At 36.9% G+C, this 22,980-nt stretch overlaps 1 protein-coding gene across 14 annotated transcripts in view; it reads left to right on the forward strand.

Annotated features, from left to right (window-relative positions):
* Positions 1-22,980, forward strand: part of GALNT3 (polypeptide N-acetylgalactosaminyltransferase 3) — a 44,554-nt gene that overhangs the window by 11,655 nt on the left and 9,919 nt on the right. For 2 of the 14 annotated variants that reach the window (XR_002439806.1, XR_002439807.1), the window contains exons 4-13: positions 2,762-2,911; positions 3,146-3,380; positions 3,892-4,009; positions 4,394-4,594; positions 5,690-5,821; positions 6,766-6,867; positions 9,455-9,607; positions 10,071-12,863; positions 16,915-17,161; positions 22,207-22,370. Coding sequence is in view for 2 of the 14 variants with exons in the window: in XM_021400286.1 (XP_021255961.1) it covers positions 2,762-2,911; positions 3,146-3,380; positions 3,892-4,009; positions 4,394-4,594; positions 5,690-5,821; positions 6,766-6,867; positions 9,455-9,607; positions 10,071-10,193 (1,214 nt within the window). In the remaining 12 variants the exon portion in view is untranslated. Of the gene's footprint in view, positions 1-2,761; positions 2,912-3,145; positions 3,381-3,891; positions 4,010-4,393; positions 4,595-5,689; positions 5,822-6,765; positions 6,868-7,234; positions 9,163-9,454; positions 9,608-10,070; positions 12,865-13,961; positions 14,013-15,807; positions 15,965-16,914; positions 17,162-22,206; positions 22,371-22,980 lie in introns of those variants that run through there. The other 12 variants (XR_002439812.1, XR_002439808.1, XR_002439814.1 and 9 more) reach the window with 12 other exon arrangements.

Raw genomic sequence — 22,980 nt, forward strand, 5'->3', positions numbered from 1 at the left:
CCTTTAAGAGCTAGGTGTGAAAATGACTCTTTTTGGTACTCCCCCACACAGATGCAGGAGGCAGCAGCGGATGCAGTAACTGCTGCCGCACATGGGCTGGGAGCTCTGTCTGAGCAGCCATGTTGTTTCCTGTGGCTGCAGAGGCCACTGGGGATGTGGAGGCCACGGCTCTGTGCCAAGCAGAGGCTGTGATGGAGTTCCTTGTGAGCAGTTGATGCTGCCTTTGGGTACAGCAGAGACAGCACCCTCCCGTGCCAACCACTGCCCCCACCCCAACCACCAAGGGCCGGGGGCTGCTGAGGACTCTCCTGTCCCTCAGTGCTACCCTGCAGTGAGAGGAGAGAGCTGCTCTGTGGCTCCCCTCAGCCTTCTGTGCCCAGCGCTGAGCCAAGGCCATGCCCGCAGCCTGCCCTGGGCTGCTGTGTGTGCCTGAGGCCTGGGCTGGGCCTTCACCCTGGAGCGCAAATTTGTTTGGCATGGGGGAGAGTGGGAGGGATCATAGGAGTCCCAGTGCAGTCTCTAAAGTGCCAGAAATGGAGAGGCACTTATTGGTTTTGCTTTTTTTATATTATTTTATATTGTCCTTTTAAATTGCTTATTGTCCAGTCTTGGAAAAAAAGTCCTAATGAAGCAACTGGAATGAGCCTTCATGCTGTCTGTCAGCCCTTCTTCCCATCCAAACCAAAGTCCTCCACTTCTTGAAATTAACAGCTGCCTCTGGAGCTTCTCTGACACCGCCACAGGGAGCTTGAGGCCATCAGCTGAACTCTCTCTGTTGTCCCAACATAGCTCAGAGGACACCAGTCCCAGTCCTACCCTCATCCCCAGAGCTTGCCTAGACACCAGTCCCAGTCATGCCTTCTTCGTCAGGGCTCACCTGGAGGCTGCAGGGAGCTCAGGGCCATCTACTAGACTCCTTTTGTCCCAGTGCAGCAGCTCAGAGAATGCCAGTCCCAGTCCTTCCCTTTTTCTCAGAGCTTGGGGAAGAAGAGGTGAGAGGCCTCAGGGAGGGATGAGGATGGGAGACGAGGAAGACAGAGTGAGAGGGAGCAACATCTGATGCTGGTGCTCTCTGGTGGATGGTGACATTTCAGCACCAAGATGGAAATCGAGAACCCCAGATGTGCCAATGGATAAGGCAACATCTCCAAGAAAGCATGATGCTATAGCGCTTGCCCTGCCCTGCCATTGCTGCTGCTTCTGGAGGTAGATCTACCTCCATGGGTTCGATATTGCCTTCAGGTGGATCAACATTCATCAGCTCGGGTTCACTCCCTTTAAGCCTAAGCTTCTTTGATGGAGGAGGATCAATCCTCCTCCACAAAGGTGGGAGTGAGCGCTCTATCTAAATTGTTCATTGCACCAGAAGAAGACCACCAGGACCCAAGTCTGTTGGTGGGTGGTTTTCTGTTGGCAGTCCCCATATTTATTGCATTTGGCAGGGAGGTGGCTCGTGACATCAGAGAACCATGGTGGTGTGACCCTGAGAATGTCCCACGACAATCAAAACATGACTGTACTGGGGAAGGGGGGACTATGGCCTGAGAACTGCCCTACTTGCCACTAGTGGGATTCTGCAGGACTACATTTTTGAACCAGTACTCTTTAATATTTTCATCAATTATTCAAGTAAAGATCTGGAAGTTATATCAAGTAAATTTGTGGATGATGTTAAATTAGGAGGAGTGTTGACTCTGTGGGAGTAGGGAGGCCTTGCAACAAGGTCTTGACAAATTTGACAGTGGTCACCATGTGCATGAAGAAGAGCAAGCACTGGATTCTGCTCCTGGAATGGGGGCAGCCCTGGCTCTATGTACAGACTGGGGGAGGAGGGGCTGGACAGCAGGCCTGCGGGAAGGAATCTGGGGGATCTGGTTAACAGCAAGTTGGATCTGAGTCAGCAGTGTGCCCTGGCAACCAAAGGGGCCAACTGTACCTGGGGCTGCGTCAGGGCCCGCACTGGCACCAGGGGAGGGAAGGGAAGGTCCCGCTCTGCTCTGCGTGGTGCGGCCTCGAACACTGAGTGTAGGTTGGGGTGCCTGAACATAAGAATGACATACAAGTATTAGCATGCAAAGGAGGGCTTCACTGATGACTGAGATCCCTGGGTTTGTTCAGCCCAGACCAGAGGAGGCTGAGAGGAGGCTTCATGGTGGCCTGTAGCTTCTCACAGGGGAGTGAAGGAGCAGCACTGACCTCTGCTCTCTGTTGGCAGTGACAGGGCCCGAGGGAATGGGATGGAACTTCATCAGGGAGGGTCGTGCTGGATGTTACAGAAAGGTTCTTCACCAGAGGGTGATGGGCACAGCCCTGAGCTGTCCAAACATTCCTGGAGCTCCGACACCACTCTCAGAAGTAGGGTTTGGGTAGTCCTGTGTGGAGCCCGGGATTGGACTCTGGTCCTTGTGGGTTCCTTCCAACTCAGGATATTGTATAATTCTATGATTATGCAATTTAGGGAGCACTAGAATTTGAATGAGTGGCTGCGTGACTTTTAACATTTTCTTTAAATTTTTTTAAAATATTAAATATTTTCAGTTCTCCAAGCCCTGTTGTCTGCCAGTTGCTTCTCTCTACATCCTCACCCTTTACAAAACTCAGCCCCTAAAATTACTGTTCAATAGTCAGGACTTGTTCACTGCTTTAATGTTGAGGTCACTGCTGGAATTAGAATGAATTGTTTATCCAGTTAGGTTAGTAACGTGAAATTTTAGGCCATGGCATACATACTCAATATCCTAAAAACAATTTCTCTTCCTAGAATACTTGCATGATAAACTTGATGAATATGTGAAGCAATTTCAGATTGTTAAAGTAGTCCGTCAAAAGGAAAGAAAAGGTCTAATCACTGCACGGTTGTTGGGAGCTTCAGCAGCAACAGGAGAGACCCTCACCTTTCTGGATGCTCATTGTAAGTGTATGCCAGGTTTGATTTTAGACAATGATGTCTTTGATTTAGTGCTGCAGATTTTTTATGAGTTATGAACATCAAGGTTTTATTAGCTCTCCTATTGTTATTTTATGTTATTGAAAGTGCCATTTACAAACTGCGTATTGGCTTGCTGTAGTCATGTTAAATTATTCCCTGTGTACTACCATATAGTCGCATTGAAAATTCAGTACTTGTTCCCATTTTTTTCTATAGGTGAATGCTTCTATGGCTGGTTAGAGCCATTGTTGGCAAGAATAGCTGAGAACTCTGTTGCTGTTGTAAGCCCTGATATTGCTTCTATAGATCTCAATACTTTTGAATTTAGTAAACCATCTCCTTATGGGCATAACCATAATAGAGGAAATTTTGACTGGAGTTTGTCATTTGGATGGGAGTCTCTTCCTAAATATGAAAATAAGAGAAGAAAAGATGAAACCTATCCAATCAGGTAAATGTGATTTGGATAATATCCTTCAGTTTTCTTGTTTGTTTGTTTGTTGTTTGTTTAATAAAAAGCTGTTTGTAAATGAATTAGTTTTTGTATGAGCATGATCACAAGTCTTAGCATCTTAGATATTTTATGTAATGTTTTCTATAGGAAACAGGTTATGAATTTTAAAACATGCAATACAATGCATTCTTTGGCCTCAGACATGTTACTGGTCTAAAGGAATAGTAACTTTGGGTGATATCCTCCATACAGGGAAAATATGTTATTTTTACTGATACTGTCTGTTAATCTAGTTCATTAGTAAGTGACAGTAAAACTGTAAAATGAGACTCAGTGTGGGCAAATTTAATTGCCTGTGCCAGGAAAATGTTTTAAGGGAGTGAAACGCTGACAAATGCTAAGAAACGTCCTAGAACAGCAATACTGAGTTTCTACATCTGTGTTTAAGAAAACCTGCCTTAAACATAGTTTGAATCTTCTTTTCCACAGTAATCTTCTCTTTTTGCAGAACGCCTACTTTTGCTGGAGGTCTCTTTTCAATATCAAAAGAGTATTTTGAACACATTGGAAGCTATGATGATGAAATGGAAATATGGGGAGGTGAAAATATAGAAATGTCTTTCAGAGTAAGTTTATCTATCTACTTAATACTGGTTTCTACACTGACAGTCTACATGATTTTTGAGGACAAATTAGTACTATATCTTGACTGCTCTTAATCAGCCATCTAGGACATGAAAAATTAATTACTAATAACCTATGAAATAAACTACAAACTTGCTCACGAAAGGGATTTTTTTTTTTTCAGATGTCCTGAAGGTTGATAGCTGAAATGTGCATTTTACAGGGTTTACCTGATTAGGAAATTCACTTACAGTGCTCCTGATATATACTCTCTTGCTGGTAGTGTTATTTTGTTCTTTTTAGGAGAACAGTAACATTGACGTTTTTTTTCTTCCATCTCCTTAATCATAACTGCATTGCACTTACACAAAAAATGTTATTATTAGGTATGGCAATGTGGTGGACAGTTGGAGATCATGCCTTGCTCTGTTGTTGGCCATGTCTTTCGCAGCAAGAGTCCCCATACTTTCCCAAAAGGTACTCAAGTGATCACACGTAATCAAGTCCGCCTTGCAGAAGTCTGGATGGATGAATATAAAGAAATTTTTTACCGAAGAAACACAGAGGCAGCAAAAATTGTGAAACAAGTAGGTTGTGGTGGTGGTGGTTTTAGAAATCACACTTGCTGCATTGAAAATTTTGGTGAGCAAAAGTTATTTATTGACAAAGTATGTTTGAAGTGTAGACGTTTTAGTGAAAGTACAGACATAGTTCAGTTTAATTAATCTTATATCCTCCCCTTTCCAAAAAGAAAAAAAAACCACCAAAATTTCCAAAAAAACCATGAAAAACACTTAAGCATTTGAGTGATGACAGTGTTGATTTCATTTGTTTATAAATTTATATATCTTTAATTGGTAAGGCTTTTTCATGTGTTACTTGCATTGAAGAAGTATTAGAACTACCAGAAAAGGACAGGAGATCTAGTGAGCATAGAAAATGCAAGCTAACTGTTTTTAGAGGAAGAAATGTAATGTCTCATTTGTCTCAAGTTTCTTCATATTTTTATTTAAAAAGCAATTTTCATTGTTCTTCAGCTGCGGAATAAAGCAAATTTAATAATAGATACCAATTCTACTTCTGTCTGTTTAGAAACTTAAGTTAAGTTTGGGCTTTGGTGGGGAAGGTTATTTATTTTTGTAAGTGGTCTGGAACTTTCGTAATTCACCAGCTGGAACTTACACTTTTCTTTTAGAAGATGTTTTTTATCCTTTAATATGAATATTGTAGCAGTAATAGCGTTAATTTCCTGAGTGAGTTTAGCAGAAAAATATGACTGAATTTTGAGTGGGAGATCCTGTGTTGTACTGACTATTGTGCTAGTTATTGAATTAATCCACTTCAGCACTCTCTCTAGTGAGATATATTCACTGGTTAGCTTTATGGCTGTGGTCAGTATGGTCTGTACTTGTTTTTACATTCCCACTTTATAGCACTGCTAAAACACCCTATGAACTATGGATACTTCTATTATTTGCATGTCACAATGTTTTTTTCTTTCCTGTGCTCTGAAATGCTGCAGGCAGGATGTCAGTGGTGTTACGAAAAACAAATTGCTGTAACTGAAGTAGCACATTACTTTTTAAAAAAGATCCACTTTTTTGATGCTACAATACAGAATATTATACATTTATATGTACAAAAATTTTAATAATATCCATATATTCCTCTTCTTGCAACAGAAGACATTTGGAGACATCTCAAAAAGACTCGACTTAAGGCAGCGTCTGCAATGTAAAAATTTTACCTGGTATCTCAATAATGTTTATCCAGAAGTATATGTTCCAGACCTGAATCCTTTGTTTTCTGGATATGTAAGTTTAATTTTAATTATTTTCTCTAGCATTCTAGAATTCAAGAAATTAGCTACTCCTTTATGCTACCTTAGCCATCGTTTTCACATTTTAGCTGTTGTTAATTGCTGTGGAGTTTTCTATCAGTACTGTGGACAAGGAATCTCTCCTGCATATCTTGCTATTTGAATCTGTTGTGGCTCTGTCGATGTTAGTATGAAACTTAAGCAAACGCTCTTCTTAAGCAACAGCAGCTTTGCTTAAAATCTTGCAGCCTGATAAGATAGTCAGCATTCTGCCCATGGCTAATAGTGACTGCCACAGAAATACTACACAGGTACTAAGCAGGTGGTGAGAGATTTCATGAATTGTCAAAATAAATTTAGCTTTATTTAGTGAAAAGTCTGAGAGAATTTTTAATTTATGTTAGCAAGGAAAACTGTACTTTGGCTACTGTATACTCCTCTGAATTAGGTTTAGGATGAACATTATTTATTTTAAAGACCATTGCATATAATCTGTCAATTAACTTCTTAAACTTCATAACACTAAAGCCAACAAAATATTAAACAATAATTCTTACTTTTAACTAATGTGAATAGTTAGCATGTATTTACAAATAAAACTTCCCTTTCCTCTAGTTTTGAATATTTTGTGTGTATGTTGTCAAATTGTAATCTGAATCATCAGATTGCAGTACAGTAACCATGGAGAATGGCAGTTGAGTAATTGACAGTGCGTGGTTGTAGACAACTGTGATGTAGTTAATAGGCTTTTAGGAGGAAAAATAATAATTTTGTGAGAACAAGATTTTAAAATGTGAGCATAGTAGAAAGCAAAAATGAATTAACAGTTTTAATTGTTAAGATAAAGGTTAGGCTTCTATGCAAGTGAGGCAGTTTATTTTTTTCTCATCCTCACTGAGCTTTTGTATTTCTTTTTTGCTGGTAACTAATTTTCTTTAGCTGAAAAATGTAGGTAACCACATGTGTCTGGATGTTGGTGAAAACAACCACGGTGGCAAACCATTGATTATGTATTCTTGCCATGGACTTGGAGGAAATCAGGTAAAATATCTGATCCCTGGATTTTATGATCAACTGTAACATTAACATATTAAAGCTTTTAACTTGCTGTAGTGGAATGGACTCATATTTAGTATGCAAATTTTACATTTTTAAATATTTTTTGTAAGCATGTCTGCACGTATATATCTTTGCTCAAGGCAGATTTTTTTCACTGCTCTTCGTGTTGTGTCCCACATCCAACATCTTACGTTCAACATACAGATTCAGATTTTTTTACGTAATTGCACTACTTCACATGGTCTCTTCTTTCTGTGCAAAATCTTTTCAGTCTACCACTTCATTGTGTTTTCTTCTTAACTTTTCCTTTCCTTACGCTTCCTCCTATTGCTTCTGTCTCTGTCAGCAGGACTCACACTGTCAAGGAAGATGGGAATCTGGCCAGTGGGAGACCAAGTGGCCGACCTGAGCCATCTTTCCTGTCATGCTTGCACCCTCGTAGTGTGAGGTCAAAGTGGTCTACTCTATACTGGTTCATGCAAGTAAACTACGTGACTGAGTTTGTCCAAGAAGAGCTTTCTTTGTTGCTTAGCTCTTGGAGGCAGCAATGATCTCCTGTTTCTTCTGCAGAATGACTTGCAGACATTTACTGATGTCAGATACTGAATTCTTCAGGCACTACAATATTAGGAATAGTAGTATCTCCCTCCCCTAGAAATGTGGAGTGCTGCTTTATAGTTATTTGGGGAATAAAATTAGTTACCTGTAGATCCTTAACAATTAAAATTCAACAAAAAAGCTTTAAGTTTTATTTAGAAAATGGCCATATTTGTGTTTTTTCTTTAAATAAAATCTTCAGTCATAAAAGCCATCCATTTATGGCACTGTGGAAACTCAGATGCTTGATCCTAGTCAGTTGATGCTTTCCTAATCAGTCTTTGTGGGAGAAGGAATACTGTCTAGCTTAACAGCTGCCCTTTTACACTAGCTTCTTACACTATTGAACTTTTGTTATTCTGTTCTGGATTAGTACTATATTATCCCTGTCAAATTGCCACAGTCATTAATGCAAGAATACTGTATCAAAATGTTATATTAAAAGATCTGCTGTATCCTTCTGTTGTCACCTCTCTCTAACTTATCTTGGATTGTACTAAAACTCTGTCTTTTCACGTCTTATGTTTTTCCTCTTGCCATACCCTTACTTCTTGAATTCTTTTAATATAGATTGTGCTAGTAATACACAAGAGATGTGTGTATTTGCTTACTTAACCCTTCTCATTACAATACTCTCTTCAGTTGCTTTATTCTCTTTACCAGACTTCAGCAGCGCAGGCTGCAGTTTTTCATACTACCTCTCCTCTCAGCGTGTCTGAGATGGGAGAGGGGGAGCAGAAGAGAGAACCTAGTTTTCAGAGTTATACAACTGTTTATTTTTTTCATTTGTAACGTATTCTAGAGGTGATAACATGTCCATCTCAATGTGCAACATTAATTTCTAAAGCAAGTTTCCAAGTCCTATTATCAGGGCTCACTGGGAGCCCCTGAAGTTCAAACGATAAATTAAAAGAGGTTTACTTAGATGAACAGATTTAGAGCAAACTGTTTTGTTTGAGAGCTGAATGGCTAAGCAGTTACCTATCAGTACCTGTTCCAGGCAGCGATGCTGGGTGCAGGAACTTAAGAGTGAGGTCTGTTCCTCAGTGTTGCTCCCATTGATTCCCATGGCAAGGTGGGAGGATGGAGGCTGGCTAATTGGACGGACAGTTGAAAGCAACAGGGTGCTAAGTGAGCATAGGCTGCTAAAGGACAGAAATGGAGAAGGCTGACACAGGGAGGCAAGAAACAGTAGTCATGGGACATAGTGATAGGAAGCTTGCGGTTTAAAGAAAGAGACCAGGATGCTCAGGTAAAATGTGAGGTATAAAAGGACTCCTGTGTCTGTAACTGTTAGAATTAAGTCCCTGTTGAGACCTGAACTATGGCCAACGATACCTGAGACTTAAGAGTAATCTGTTAGGAAATAACAGTAGAATACCCACAAAATACGTCCTTACATTACACTTTTCTTTGTAGTGGCAACCTCACATAGAATCCTTTGTTAGCATTTATTGTTTAATTCAAGCAGCAAAAGTTAACTAATCAGTACTGTTCATGTGACAAAATTGGGTTTTGGTTGCTCTGAGAGTTTAAAAAAAATGTAGCAATGAAAATTGAATAAACATTTTTAAAGTTACAAAATGACAGAAGTAAACTTATCCATGCAATTATTTCTGCTCTTCCTTTTGTATCTTGTATGAGTTATGATTTCTGGGAGAACATGCAATGAAATCTTTGCATCATTGAGCACATGTACTCTGTGGTGTTTTTTTTTTTGTTTTGTTTTTGTTTTTTACAACTTCTACATTTAAGTACTATTAATTGTACTCTATTGCACCAGAATTATAAAAGTCTTTTACTTTTGGAAACACTTCTAAGATATGTATGCTAAAAGTCAAAGAAATAATTCTGTAGTTTCAAACCGTTGAATAACAAAAGAAATCTATTGTTTTGTGTATTGGACTGTCAGAGTTAATTTAATCCTCTTGTTGATATTTATTTACTAAACTTCTAAAAATTATTTAAATAGTACTTTGAGTATTCTGCACATCATGAAATTCGTCATAACATTCAGAAGGAGCTTTGTCTGCATGCTTCTAAAGGACCTGTGCAGCTTCGTGAATGTAGCTACAAAGGCCAGAAAATCTTTGCCTTTGGAGAAGAGCAATGGCAACATCAAAAGGTATTTAAACCATGCAGTCTAAGATGGGCATCTTACCAAAGATGAGTTAATTTATGGTTTCTAATGAGAGAAAACCCAAGAAAACGGAACTGTGAAGCCAAAAAAAGGAGTAAGTTCCTTTTTTGGGAAGAAAATTTAGATAATTATAGCTTTTTGGTTACCAGCTCAAAACTTGATTTCACTAGAGAAGTCACTTACAAAAACAGTTAATGTCTTTTATTGGGTATGTCTGGGCATGTATTGGAAGTCAATTCAAATACTTTGTATCTTTTAAAATGATTCTTTTTACTAGCAAAACAAGTTGGCACTTGCATACTACTCTTATTCTTTTCCCAGCCCCCTTCTATACAACATGCACCTACTCTTTTTTACAAGAATGAACTTGCAGAAAATGATGTATGGAGGAAAACAGCATTTTCAGTGTTCACTTTTTTTTTCCCCTCTTCTTTCTTACCCACTTTAGGATCAAACTCTGTACAGTGCAGCACTACATATGTGCCTTACAGGAAATGGAGAGCATCCAAGTTTGGTTTCCTGCAACCCATCAGACCCCTTCCAGAAGTGGATCTTTGGCCACAACAATTAAGATTTGCTATCTATAGACAGGAGCATTTTATTAAAAGAGCAGTTCCAGTTCTAAACAGAGACCATATGTGTATACTGGATTTTAAAGGGATGCATACTTCAAATGGAACATTTTTATTCCTTTTCTTTACTATATGAATTGGGTCTAAAATGTGTAGTCAGAGATTCCCTAGGAGTCTGTTACACCAAAGAATGTTTGAGGTCCCAATTAAGGAAAATGTTTACAATATTTGCATGATAAGACTTTGTACGCTAACCATTGATTCGTAGATCCTGTAGTCCTTTTTCACCTTGGGGGCCATATGTGTATTGGTTTACCACAAATTGTAAGTACTTCTGAAGACAACTAGTTTACTTTGTAGAGTTACAAGAAATTATTGTATACTGTCTGAAAGCCAAAACGCTGTGTGTGTATATATATATGTATATATTCATGCTCAATTGGATGATTTCATGTAATTTTTAAAAAACTGTTTATTTCACTAAGTGAAACTTTCTCACCTTTTTAAACAAGAACCAAAGAGGCTACCATACCGTGCTGTTGTGCCTCTAGCAAAGCAACCCTTTTGTTGTAGAAGAAAAATTAATTCTCACTGAAATATGTTATTTATATGTGATTATTTAAAGGGAAAACCTGCCTACTCTGATATTAATCTCCTTTTAGCCAAAACTGTATAGTTTTTTTTATGATGTCATGAAGTATAAAATCTATGGCAGTTACGCTGTTAGACGTTTTCTGCATTTTGTTATTGCTTTTAAATTACTAACATGTTTTTTTACCTTTTAGTGATTTATGCAATGTTTACGTAACATGTTTCTAATACTATTTGTACATAATTTCCTGTGCAAACATTTAAATATTGATTTTTTAATTTTTTTTGTTTCCCCTTTTTGAAGGACTGACCTCAGTTTTAACAGTGAGAAGATGGCCTTCCAAACTGTTTTGCTAGCTCTTTTAATGAAATAGTGTGTTCTTGTAAGGATCCAAAAATGTAATTTAATAGACTATGTAGAGCTATGACTTCAGAAATAGCGTCCCTTTGATTAAGTATGTTAAAAATATTTATTTCTTTGGTTCTTTTACTTGATGCACACTTGTTAAGCTCTACTCTGTTAGTCTTCGTTGCAGTCGCCAATCATGCCCGTGTTCTGTGACTATTTCAGGCCTTCTTTAATGAAGGTAACTCTAGAAAAATGTCCTCTAAAGGAACAGAGATTTACTCTCATGGGAAAATGGTTACTTCAGGGTAGGAGTGTGAGATTAATGATCACCCCACACTTAAAGCATCTAAGATCACATAAAAATTGCACTTTAATAAGGTAAACTATTTTGTAATAAACTTTGTACTCCAGTTTGGGGAAGACTTAGCTGGTTGATTTGAATTGCAAAGATTTTAAAATAACCTTTAATTTGCATATTTTATGATGTGGGGGAAAGTTACTATAAAATTAAAATAATAAACTTGTAGGAAGGAAGCAGCAGAATAAAGACAAGGAAAATACTTAAATGTAATCTAGAAGTGCCAGTGTTGTTACTTAGTAGGTATGGGAAACATCAAAGATAGAAAGGTGCTTAGGCTTTGCAGCTTATCAAAAGAATTGCATTGAATGGCCATATCCAGATGGAAGAAAATAGGAGGTTTAATAGCAATCAGCTTGCTTTTTAATAATGAACTCTTTAATGATGTGAATCTCAAGAAAGGTGCACATAAGAAAGCAAAACAGTAAGATCAGGCCTAATAACATATAATATTTTAGGAAATACTTAATATTTCCCTCAAGAACTATACTGATAAGGAAAAGGAGATTAAGGAAAAGATCATGGTTGCCACAGGGGGAAAAAGAAGTATTTGGCTTCAAGATCAAGCACAGTGCTGAGACTGATAATAAAGAAGCAAATATTAGAGATTAAATGGGACAAAATACATAAATTTCAAATTTGTCCTGGTAAATAACTAATATCATTAAGGAGAAATGCTTATTTATCTGTAGGATCTGGTTAATGGATGGATGTGGTCTTTTGTTGTTGTTTTCTAGTGGGGGAAGGGAGGCTACTTTTGCTTAATTTCAGACTGTCGGAAAAAATGAGTTCAGCATCTGAAGAAGCACAAGAAGAAATGCTTTTCTGCCGGAGGTTTACAGCAGAAAACAGTTGGGGATTATTGAGCAGCTGACTAATGACTGTTTTTAACTATGTCTAATTTCTTGAGCAAAAGAAATTGGCAGATTTGTAAACAGCAGTGGAAGGCACCAAGTAAATTCTTTCCTGTATTCCGTGTGAAGATCTGAAATCAAGTATCATGTCTACATTAAGCATTGCACTTCTGAAGGTGTATATACAAGTATATCCATATATGCATGTATATAAATATGGTTATCATACAACTTCTTAAGAGCAACTGACGATCTGTTAATGTGTTTGGAGATAAACAATTTTTCAAAAATTAATTATAATATTTTTGAAATTTCATGTTTTTAAAAAGTAGTAACAAAGCATTAGTAAAAAAAAAAAAAGTATGTATTATTATGCATCTTCTCTGTCCTTCTTTAGTGCTAGTCTTCAATCTTTCCTGAAATGTTACACTTTTTTGCCTTTTTTTTTCCAGAGGTCAGAAGCAGATGCTCTCCTTGATACAGCTTATTTCTTCAACATTATTCTCGAGTAATTACGGTATGTGGTGCTGATTTTTCTGTGCTTTATATTTTGCTGTATACGTTTTCTTTAAATGTATTCAATTACTACAACAGAGAATTACATGCAACTGAATGAACTTGTGAGCATTACTTCCTACATTTTGTGAATAAGCCTTTTATAACATATAAGTTAAAAATATCAGATTGAAGTCTAGGAGTTGAAATTCAGTAGCTGGATTGTCAGAACCACAGTCAGTATTTTGAACTTCTTGTTTACAGATCTCATTTAGGGTTGTACTTGCTAACAAAAATTCCTAGAAAGGAACATAAAAATATTTTCTGTATGTCTCCTTAATTCTTCAAACAGGAACTTCAAACAAGAACTTCAGTTGTTTCAATAGCACAATTGTATATGAAGTATAAGATTACTATTGTGATTTAAAAAAAAAAACAACAAAAAACATGAATGGATTCTTACTTAAAAACTTTCCTGTGTTATTAGCATTAAATCTTCACTTGTAAGTTATTATTTTTTTGAAGTTGAGTCTACAGTAGCTGATTCTGTTCATTATTATGTAAATGTTAGCTTGATTTTCTATTTTAGACGAGGTAGAAATCAGAACTTTAACGTGTCTTCCTTAAATGTTCAGTTTCTCCTTGGGCTGGAGGAAAAGTTAGAACAAGATTGCCATTTCTTAAAGGGAAAAAAAAAAACCTTTCAAAAATCAGGCAGTATCAAAGAATAGGAAACTAGAAGCAGAAAAAAAATTCAGAATAGGATTGATAAAGAGATGTTTTGGAAATATCGCTGTGTAGATTGGGTGCTGTTCAGTTGTCTGGAGCAATGGATCAGCATACAAAGATTTAAAACTGTACAGCATTTCACGTAGAGACTAAAAGTAAACATTGCTGTTCACAGATCAGCTAATGAAAATAAAATCCCCTAGAAAGCAAATGTCTTACTTCTGCCCAACCCTATTCCTCATGATGGAGGTTCTGGTTGATTTGTATTGTGACAGAAAATTGCATTTAAATGTTGTTGTTTAGAATCAGGTAAATGTTACATTCACACATTGAAAAGCTATTCAATTCAGCTTTCTGCAAAATAAAAAGTAGAAATGTTGTATTTTCTCAGCTGCATCTGTTACATAGGATGGAGGAGTTTTGGGAATAAAAATGTATATAGGTAAGCAATAACTGTTGTTTAATGAGTAAGATTTATGTTTCGAAAGTGGCCTTTATTCTTAAAGCCAGTGACTGTAAAAATTTAATCTCAAAGCTAGACACGTCAAACAGTACCCTTGTTCACCTAGTATTTTCATTTTTGTAGCACTTTTTTTTCTGTTCCTAATGGAGTTTCCTTTGTGTTCTCTCATTTTAATTGATGGTTTCCATGGCAAATCATCGTTTTTCACACAATTGCGTTACAACCTGGGGTAATACCAAAAACGCGTTTTCAAGGGCCATCAAGTATAATTAAAACTTCAATTTGATGTGTGTGTATGCTTACATGAAATACTTGTATCTGCATTTGGTATTGTGACTAAACTAGAAGATGGCTGACATGACACATCAATGGCACTTTATTACTTACACTAAATAACTCACCTTTTAGATATGTATTTGTTCTACTCTTCAAACATTTCGTTTAAAAATCATTATTACGCTTAATTAGAACATACTTAAATAATGTACATTAAAATGGCTGGTTGCTTTTGAAAATTTTCTGTGGTTTCTTCCTGGTGATTTTCTCATGCTGCGTTGTGTCAGTGTGCATGAGGGAAGCTTTTTTTTTTTTTTTGCTAGAGTGGAGAATTTCCTAGGTATAATGACATCAAAACAAATATGCTACCCTAAAGTGTTATGTTCCCACGTTTTTGATGTTCTATTTGAAGTTCAGTTCTACTGGTTTGTTTGAAGGTAAGGCTGACTAACTGTGGAAGATACCAACCCGTGGCTGAGGCCTACTTGTTTGAGGCAGGGTAGCCATAATCTTGGGAAAATGAAATCCACTGGGACTTAAAGGGCTTTGAAAAGATCTCTCAGTCTAACAGGTAGACATATATCACATCAAAGAAAGAGTGACTTGACAATGGCCTCCCTTCTTTAAAGAGATGGTTTCTGTGCCTGTAATAAGGTGACTCAGCACAACTGAAAGGCAGCAATACAAACTGCTGCTAATACGTTGTTAGACTGTTAGTTATGATTTAACCTACGAGGTGGCTGAGCACCAGAGTCATTCACTCACTCCCCCCACTTCCCAGTTGGATGGGATAAAGAATAAGAAAAAAATAAAAACGAAGTAGAACTTGGAGGCTGAGATAAAACTACTTACTAAGATAGAGAAAAGGATAATAATTATGACGTATATATGTACACTTCTTTCGCTTGATGTCATATGGTATGGAATATCCCTTTGGCCAGTTTAAGTCAGCTGTCCTAATTCTATTCCCTCCCAGCTCCTTGGGCCCTTGACTGAGAACAACCTTGGCTCTGTACAACGCTGCTTAGCAGTGACTATAAACATTGGTGTGTTATCAGCAATGTTCTTCTCCTAGAAGCAAAAACATAGCATCATACCAGGCACTCTGAGGAAAACAATTCCATCCCAGCTGAAACTAAGACACTGTTCATAACTCTGTAGGGAGGGCTTAGAATCAAGCAGTACTCCTGAATGTAGGTTTCCTGCTACCTTTTTCTTTCTCCTGACAGTCTCTTTAACCTCCCAACTCTTACCTGGACGTTGCTGTCTCTGTCATCCACTTAATCATCCTTCCATTTCTAGGCAAAAAAGAAGTCACTGTTATGCCAGGAATATCAGGGTGTATCATGGTTACTACCTCCCTGTCTAGTTAACTGGAAATAAAGAGCTCAAGGCCATCTATTGACTTATTCAAGGCCTGTGTTAAAGTGTGGACTTGCAATGTTTTTGCTGGCTGTGGAACAAAACTTGGTTTCTGTGGGTTTGTTGGGCCTGCCAGGTCTGAGCTGTATGAGCTGAAGCAGAAGCAGTCTTGGCTGTTGGCAGCAACTTGAGTAGGAACTTGAAAAAAAAGGGAGCCATACAAAGACAGACAGGGTCGGCCTGTGCATCTGACATGAAGGAAGGGAAGGAAGCAGCAGTGTTGTTTCTATAAGGTAATGAGCAGTTCCAGTGTCTATTTCAAATATTTTGGGGGGAAATGCCCAAAGAAATAGAACTAGACATGATTTTTGCATGGTGATTTCCAGTATTCCTTGCAGAGGATCTACTCCACAAATGCTGGTTTGCCATTATCCACAGCTTGTAGCACTCAAACCAGTTGAACACAAATGTGGAAATAAAAATGTGGTGCTTTGTGTAGTGTGCATATAAGACTAAGCCATGCAAACAAAAGCTTATGCAAGCTAAATCCCATTTTAGTATTAGAAACCAAGAAATAATTGTTGCATAATGCAGAACACTCTTTAAATGGAGAAATAATTAATTCATAGTGAATACAGTCCAGGGTGCTGTATCACTATACCTTAAACAGCTTAATGTCAGTTGTGCTTTCCATTGTGCTTCATTCCCCTTGGTGTCAAGTCCTCCTTGTTCCAGAAGCCCTTTTATTAACCAAGAAATTTAAAACAAATAACCTACCACTATTGCCTATTGAAAACATGTAGTTTTGTTCCTTCAGTAAGTCTCTTCATTTGTCCTGTAAATTTCATGGTCATTATATGCACTGAAACATAAAGGCACAAGCCTTTATTCTCTTACAAGCTAATAAATTAAAACAATATATTTTTAAAAATACTGTAGTACATTTCTAAGAGCCAAATAAAATATCAGCAGTTCTGAAAACCAAGACGACAGTCTCCATACAAATGGCACACTGAAAATCAGTTTGTCACAGGGAGTTCTCTGGCTCATTTACTGCCTTTGCTTTAATTTAAAATACTTTCAGCAGTAGTGCTATGTTTTGCTTTCCCCTTGGGAGACAAAATGAAATGCTGCTATATATGCAGCATGTAAAAACTTGTACATCAATCAGCTGGCATTGTAGGCTACTTAAATGGACCAGAAAAACTGGCGTTAATCTCCATCTCACTGTGCTGTCTTATAGGAAAGAAGCTGCAGGTGTTGAAGGTTTGATTCCAGGCACAGACAGCTCAGCCTTACTCCTGGCAGGATGAAGCAGGTCCTAGATGTGCTTTGAGGGCAGATGGCTCAAGGTGGCTCCCCCTCTCCCAGGAACAAGAGGCCCCGCTGACCCAATCCTTTATGCCTCTGCCTGGACATGGCACCATTACCTGCATCGGGTCTTCGCTAGCTCAATATACCCTCAGGAGTATCTGCCAATCTACATAAATGTGAGTACAGAACTGTGAGAGTATTATTAATAGAACAGTTTACAGCTGAACCTTAGAGTTAAGCCCTTCTATTTCTGAACTGGCATCCCAATCTCTTAAATTAGAATCCTAGTTTTGAAAGTTGTTTTCCAAGGTTTTTTTTATGCTGGTATGTCTCAGCAAGGCCTGGAGCACTGTTATCCATAGTTTGTAGCAGTGCAAAAAGCAGCCTGATAACAGATGCCCATCTATTCTCTTCCATGTAACTCCTAACAAATTAAATCCAAATGCTACATTAAATCCTGTGAGAACTTTTTTTTTAATGATATAGAGAACAACTTATGAATGTTTATCAATTTTTGTAAATACAAATAATTTAGCTGTACACAATTTGTCATCGCAGTTACGGTCAACCTTTTACAAATGTACAGCACAATTTTAAGTATTGGAATAAAAAGATAGCACAGAACTGTATTTGTTAATTATTTTCATAATGCAGCAACACTGATCAGCAATCTTCAAAATAATAAAGCAGTTGTCCTGCAATTTACCAGTTCGGCTACAATGCCATTATAGCCATTAGCATTTCTGCAAATTCTCCACCAGAGAGAGCTGTTGCATTTTTTTCCCCAACAACGGTTGGCAATTATTCTTTCATTAACTTCTAACCAAAAGGATTAAATTCATCATGGTATCTGCAGAATAATCATGTAATTTATTCCACTCGCCGAAGTGTGAGTATCAGTGTCAGTGAAGATACATATACCAAATAAACCATGTCTGTGGATTCCTTTAGCATTTATACACCAATTAAGTTTAAAAAAAATAAAATGCAAAAAACACCCCCAAAGTTGAAACAGTTTCTTCTTACATTATTAGGCTACGAGGAACGTGAGAAATGCTAGAAATTTCACAGAGCTTCTTGAGAGACTCTGCAGTCCTGGGGAGGAGATGCAGTACTAATTCTGACTGCTAGGCGAGAGAGGAATGTCTAGTGAGTGCACAGCAGAAATAAGATGCACAATGCACTGGCAGCCATGATATAACGTAGAAACCTGTTTTACTTCATTGCAAACAAATGGACAATATATATTGTACAATATATAATAATAAAAATACAACCAATACAAGTGCCACTAGTTAACAAAAAGAACTAATGTTAAGACTTAAAAATGCTCGTTTTTGTAATATATACACTGCAGTAATAAGCCACAATAAATACATCAAATTCCATATCATTCATAATAAATACTGAAAATATAAATACAGAAGAATACAGTTAATTTGAATAAATTATTACAACATAAGTTCTAGATTAAGTTCTGTTGAATATTATTGTAGCTTATATTACCCTTTGGCATCTTCGATGTTACAACTTATTTAAGAAAGAGAAGAAACTGATTAAGGAAATGTGTAATTCATGAAGCTTTAAATTATTTCCATGTACAGATTTTAAGATGAAATTCCCTTTGCTTCTTCAAACAGTTTGAAAGCAGCAGTCCATTTAAATATGTTGCTTTACTGTTGAGATCAACATAATTTTAGTATGCAAGACCATCTGTAATGGAAAATGTTGATTACTTAAAAATAATTATTATTTTCAAAAATTAGTGAAGTTGGACGTAATGTACAAATTTTAAACAAAGGGCTGCAATTACACCACAGTCTTAGTCCCACCTGAATGAATTGCACGTCTGAATGACCATCAACTTTTGAATCTATGCTGTGGTGTATTATTTACCACTTGCCCCAAACCCCCAAAATTTCCAAAGCAATTTTATATTTATATGGGAAATACATATATACAGAGAGATGAATCTTAAAAAAAAAAAAAAAAAANAAAAAAAAAAAAAACAACAGGATTGGAACAGACAGTGTAGGTTTGACATAGTTCATATTTGTTAAAACAGTGAAAACGCTTTAAACATAAAAATGTTTAAAAATTATAATTTTTTTTCTTTTTACAAAATTGCTAACTATTACCTCTAGGTGGAAAATCAGAATAACAAACTGCCATGTTTTATCTTATTAACCAGTACATCTGTATTAATTTTATTTGCAAAAGGTTATTACACCAGAATGCAATTTAACTTAAAAGACTGACTTTACTAAGACGCTATTACAGGCTGAGGCTCTTAGGAAAGAATTTGTAACATACAGATTTTGACTATTTTTGCACTGTTAAATGTCTAGCGCTTATTTTACATCAAACACTTTTAAAAACATGTTTTACAAACTCTACACTTCAGACATATTTCCATAGAAGTGCCTACATCAGTCAATTAAAAGAAGGACCCCGTTGTTAAGCATTATTTATGCGGGCATTGTTATGTGAAAGCTCATGTGGTGGTATTTGTTTTAGAAATAGAATGTTTTAGAATTATTATTATTATTTTTTTTTTTTTTTAGAAAAATAGCATGCCTCCTCCTGTTTTTTTTTAAGAGAACTAGCTGCCAGTGCACAGAACGTTGCAATCTTTTCAAGAAGCTAAAACCCTATGCTCAGTATGCCTATCAGAAACTCACAAATGGGTGGCTATTTTACACCAGTACCGAGCAAGGGTGACCTTCACCTATAATTCAAACTTTAAATTTCGTTTTTAAGTTAAGAACTGCTTTAAAAAAAAAAAGTTTCACGTGTAGAAACCTAGAAGAATTAGCTGCCATAATGTACTAAATCTCATTAAAAATCCCCAAGCTAAAATGCTAATAGAAAGGACACCTATTTCTTTTTTGCTTTTAAGTGTCTGTTGTTCTCTGAAAAACATTATATTAGAATCTAGGCCTGGGAGTTAACTCAATGATATTGAGAATGACTTTGCGATTGACATATGCAAAGAAAAGACATGGTAGTGTTGCTTCAGGGATTTCATTTTTCTTTGTTTTTACCCCATGCTTTTGAATAAGTCTTTTATTTAATGTTTGCCTGCATACAATTGCTGTTGCAAATCAACATTTCTTCTTTGCAGGAAGTTCATGCTTGTTTTAAAATGTTTTAAGTAACAGAATTCACATTATGAGCTAACATGGCCGTATGTGTAGTGCACAGGCAAATGCTTTCCCATCCTTGCTCTGGGGATATCTTCATTTCCTATTTTCTTTATTTTTTCTCCTATATCTTGTTTTCTTTTGCCCTTTAGGAAAAAAAAAGTCCTTATCAATATATCTCTTACCTTCTTCCCTCTTTTCCTCTAAATTGACCTTTCTGTCTTCCCCTCCCTCACCCCACAGTATATCTGCCCATGCCTCAAGACAAAGGGTTATCTTGACCCTCGTCTTAAAACAGTGGTGTTAATTTGTACCTTCCACCATTTTTTTCTGCTAGGAAAGAAAAGCTAATCCAGTCTTCATGGCTTATTGGAAATGGGTGCAGTTAGAGATGAACTACATGTGAGACAAATTTCTTTGACTGACTTAGTTATATTCTACCTGACATTCATAAAATACCTAAAGAAAACTAAAGTGTCACAACTAGGACTCAAATGACAATGTTTTATTAAATAAATGGAGTTTGTGCTAACTCTGGGTGAATGACTATTATCTTCTCAATTGAGAATAATACAGAGGATCAAGAACATGGTTCTCCAGGCAGTGAGACCTTCTGCATACTGGGTATCCTCCTAACCATAGAGACTATACAACAGTAGAGCAGTACACATTTATTATCTTTCCCTGTATAATTCACTGAGATTTTGTAAAAGAGTGCTTTTCATTTATATTAGGAATACTGAACTGCAACTGTAGTTTGAAGAAAACTTTTCTTTCCTTAGGTGATGTTTTTTTCTGCTTTTCTTAATCTTAGATATTTATCCTGTACTGGGCTGTGCTATATCAAGCATGACACTCTTTCTCTGGATCTATTCAGGCATCAAGAAATAGGAAGATCCCCTTCCACGTCTACAGCCCATGGGGCTAGGTTTCCTTCCTTTTGTTTGTGTGTATGGCAAAGGAGGGGCTCTACAGAGAGACCCTACAGGGACCGTTACTCTTTATTCAGAGTCAGTGAGGGGGATGACATTTTTCACCACAGTTCCAATATGTCTGCATGCTAACATTAAGTGAAAAATAAAATCAACTCCTCTTCCAGGATAAAGGTTAGATAGCACAGAGGACACCAGTGTTGTCCTCACGCTATATAAAGTTGTTTTTAATGAAAAGCCTTACTGTAAAACAAGCTTTTTTCCCAGACACTAAGATTCTGGGAGGAAGGGAGAAACAAAAATGAAAAGACTTAACGCTGCAAAACATTGAGATATTTCATGAATTAGATGTTCTTATAGTAAGACACTGAGATATCTTGATATCAGCCATTAGCATGGCAGAAGGTTCTCAAGGTGTGCTATAGCTTCTCTCCTCCTTAAGAACAATGCTCTGAAACATTTACTGTCAACCAAATTAAAAGCTACCTCTGATGTAGGAGGAAAAAGAGACGGTGAAAAGGGAGCAATTACAAAGAACTCAAGCGTATGTTCATTCAGACATCTTTACAACTACATACCACTAATTTATCACTTCATAAGGTTTGTGCTTTGGAATGCATGCCACTTGGAGAAAATGGACAATTAATTATTTGCACATAAACATTGATTACTGAGAACAGCAAAATTAAGATATATTTTTTAAAAAGGAAATATTAAAAAGACGAATGTTGAAATTTCTCATGCCAGCGAGTGTGTTAATGAACTAGATTCTTTCTGTGCATATGTTTTGAAAATAACAGTAGTTTTCAACTATTTTAAAAAAATAGGGATCAGATTTAATATTTTAGAAATAAATTCTATAGAATATATTCTCTGAGTTAATTCTAGTTTTTCTAAGTATTTTACAACAAATGCTTTGTGACTGGTAAAATTACTTTTTAGCCTCAGTAGGAAAGCATAACACCCCTAAACACTAGAGGATTTCCTGTATCATCCTCTTCTGTGCCTTTTCCTGGTTGCCTCAGGAAAATAAACGAGCACAAAGCACTTGAGTTCACATAATTCATGATTTAAAACACAGGACTTTCTTGTTTAGCAAATGCCTTTAGAACAGTATTGTGGCTCCAACTGTCTCTTTTGCTTTAGCTCAGGGTGACGGTACCTACTTTGCCACAGGAGCAGCCCTGGCAAGAAGTTTCAACTGAGAGAACTCAACTAGCAAAAGAAGATATGAAGAGGAATAAGACTGCCTGTTGCTGGTGTCATTGGCAAACTGCAATCTTGCTGCTCAACTGTTAGGTGCTCAATAGGTAAATCACACTTTTTTCCTAATTTTCATATTTTTCAAAGTAGAATTTATTAATGTTTTGGTTTTTAATATTGTCCATAAAAGACCTTGCTTCTGATATGTTTCATGTTAGTGATGAAATCTGTATTCACTTCTGAGCTGAACTGGAATTTATTGGGAAAGTGACTCAGTTTGCAGAACAAATTTAATTATGATGCCAAAAAAAGAGAAAAAAGTGTTATTCTGGCTGTCATCTTGAATATTTTTAATCACAGCATCTCCAAGTACCTTGCAAACCAGAGTCACAGTGTCACTTCCAAGTAACAGAGCAGGACAAAGGCAAAGCCAAAGGTACCCAGATCTCCTCTGTATTAGCCCAGTACTCTATCCAGTTTGTCACTTTTCTATCGAAGTATCATGACCATCTGAAATATTCAAAAACATACCATGTTTTGTAGATAAATGTATGTACCCAGTTTTTAAGAAACAGTTTGTGTTTAGTGAAGACATCCCCTCAGTTGACTGTGGGGCAGGAAATGTCTACACGACTGATTTAATAGAAAATATACTGAAATACAGTGCTCAGGTAAGATTAGAAACTGGTCTGGATTTATTAGCAATCTAGTGAGTAA

Source organism: Numida meleagris, chromosome 5 (genome assembly GCF_002078875.1).
Source record: "Numida meleagris isolate 19003 breed g44 Domestic line chromosome 5, NumMel1.0, whole genome shotgun sequence".
Lineage (NCBI taxonomy): Eukaryota > Metazoa > Chordata > Aves > Galliformes > Numididae > Numida > Numida meleagris.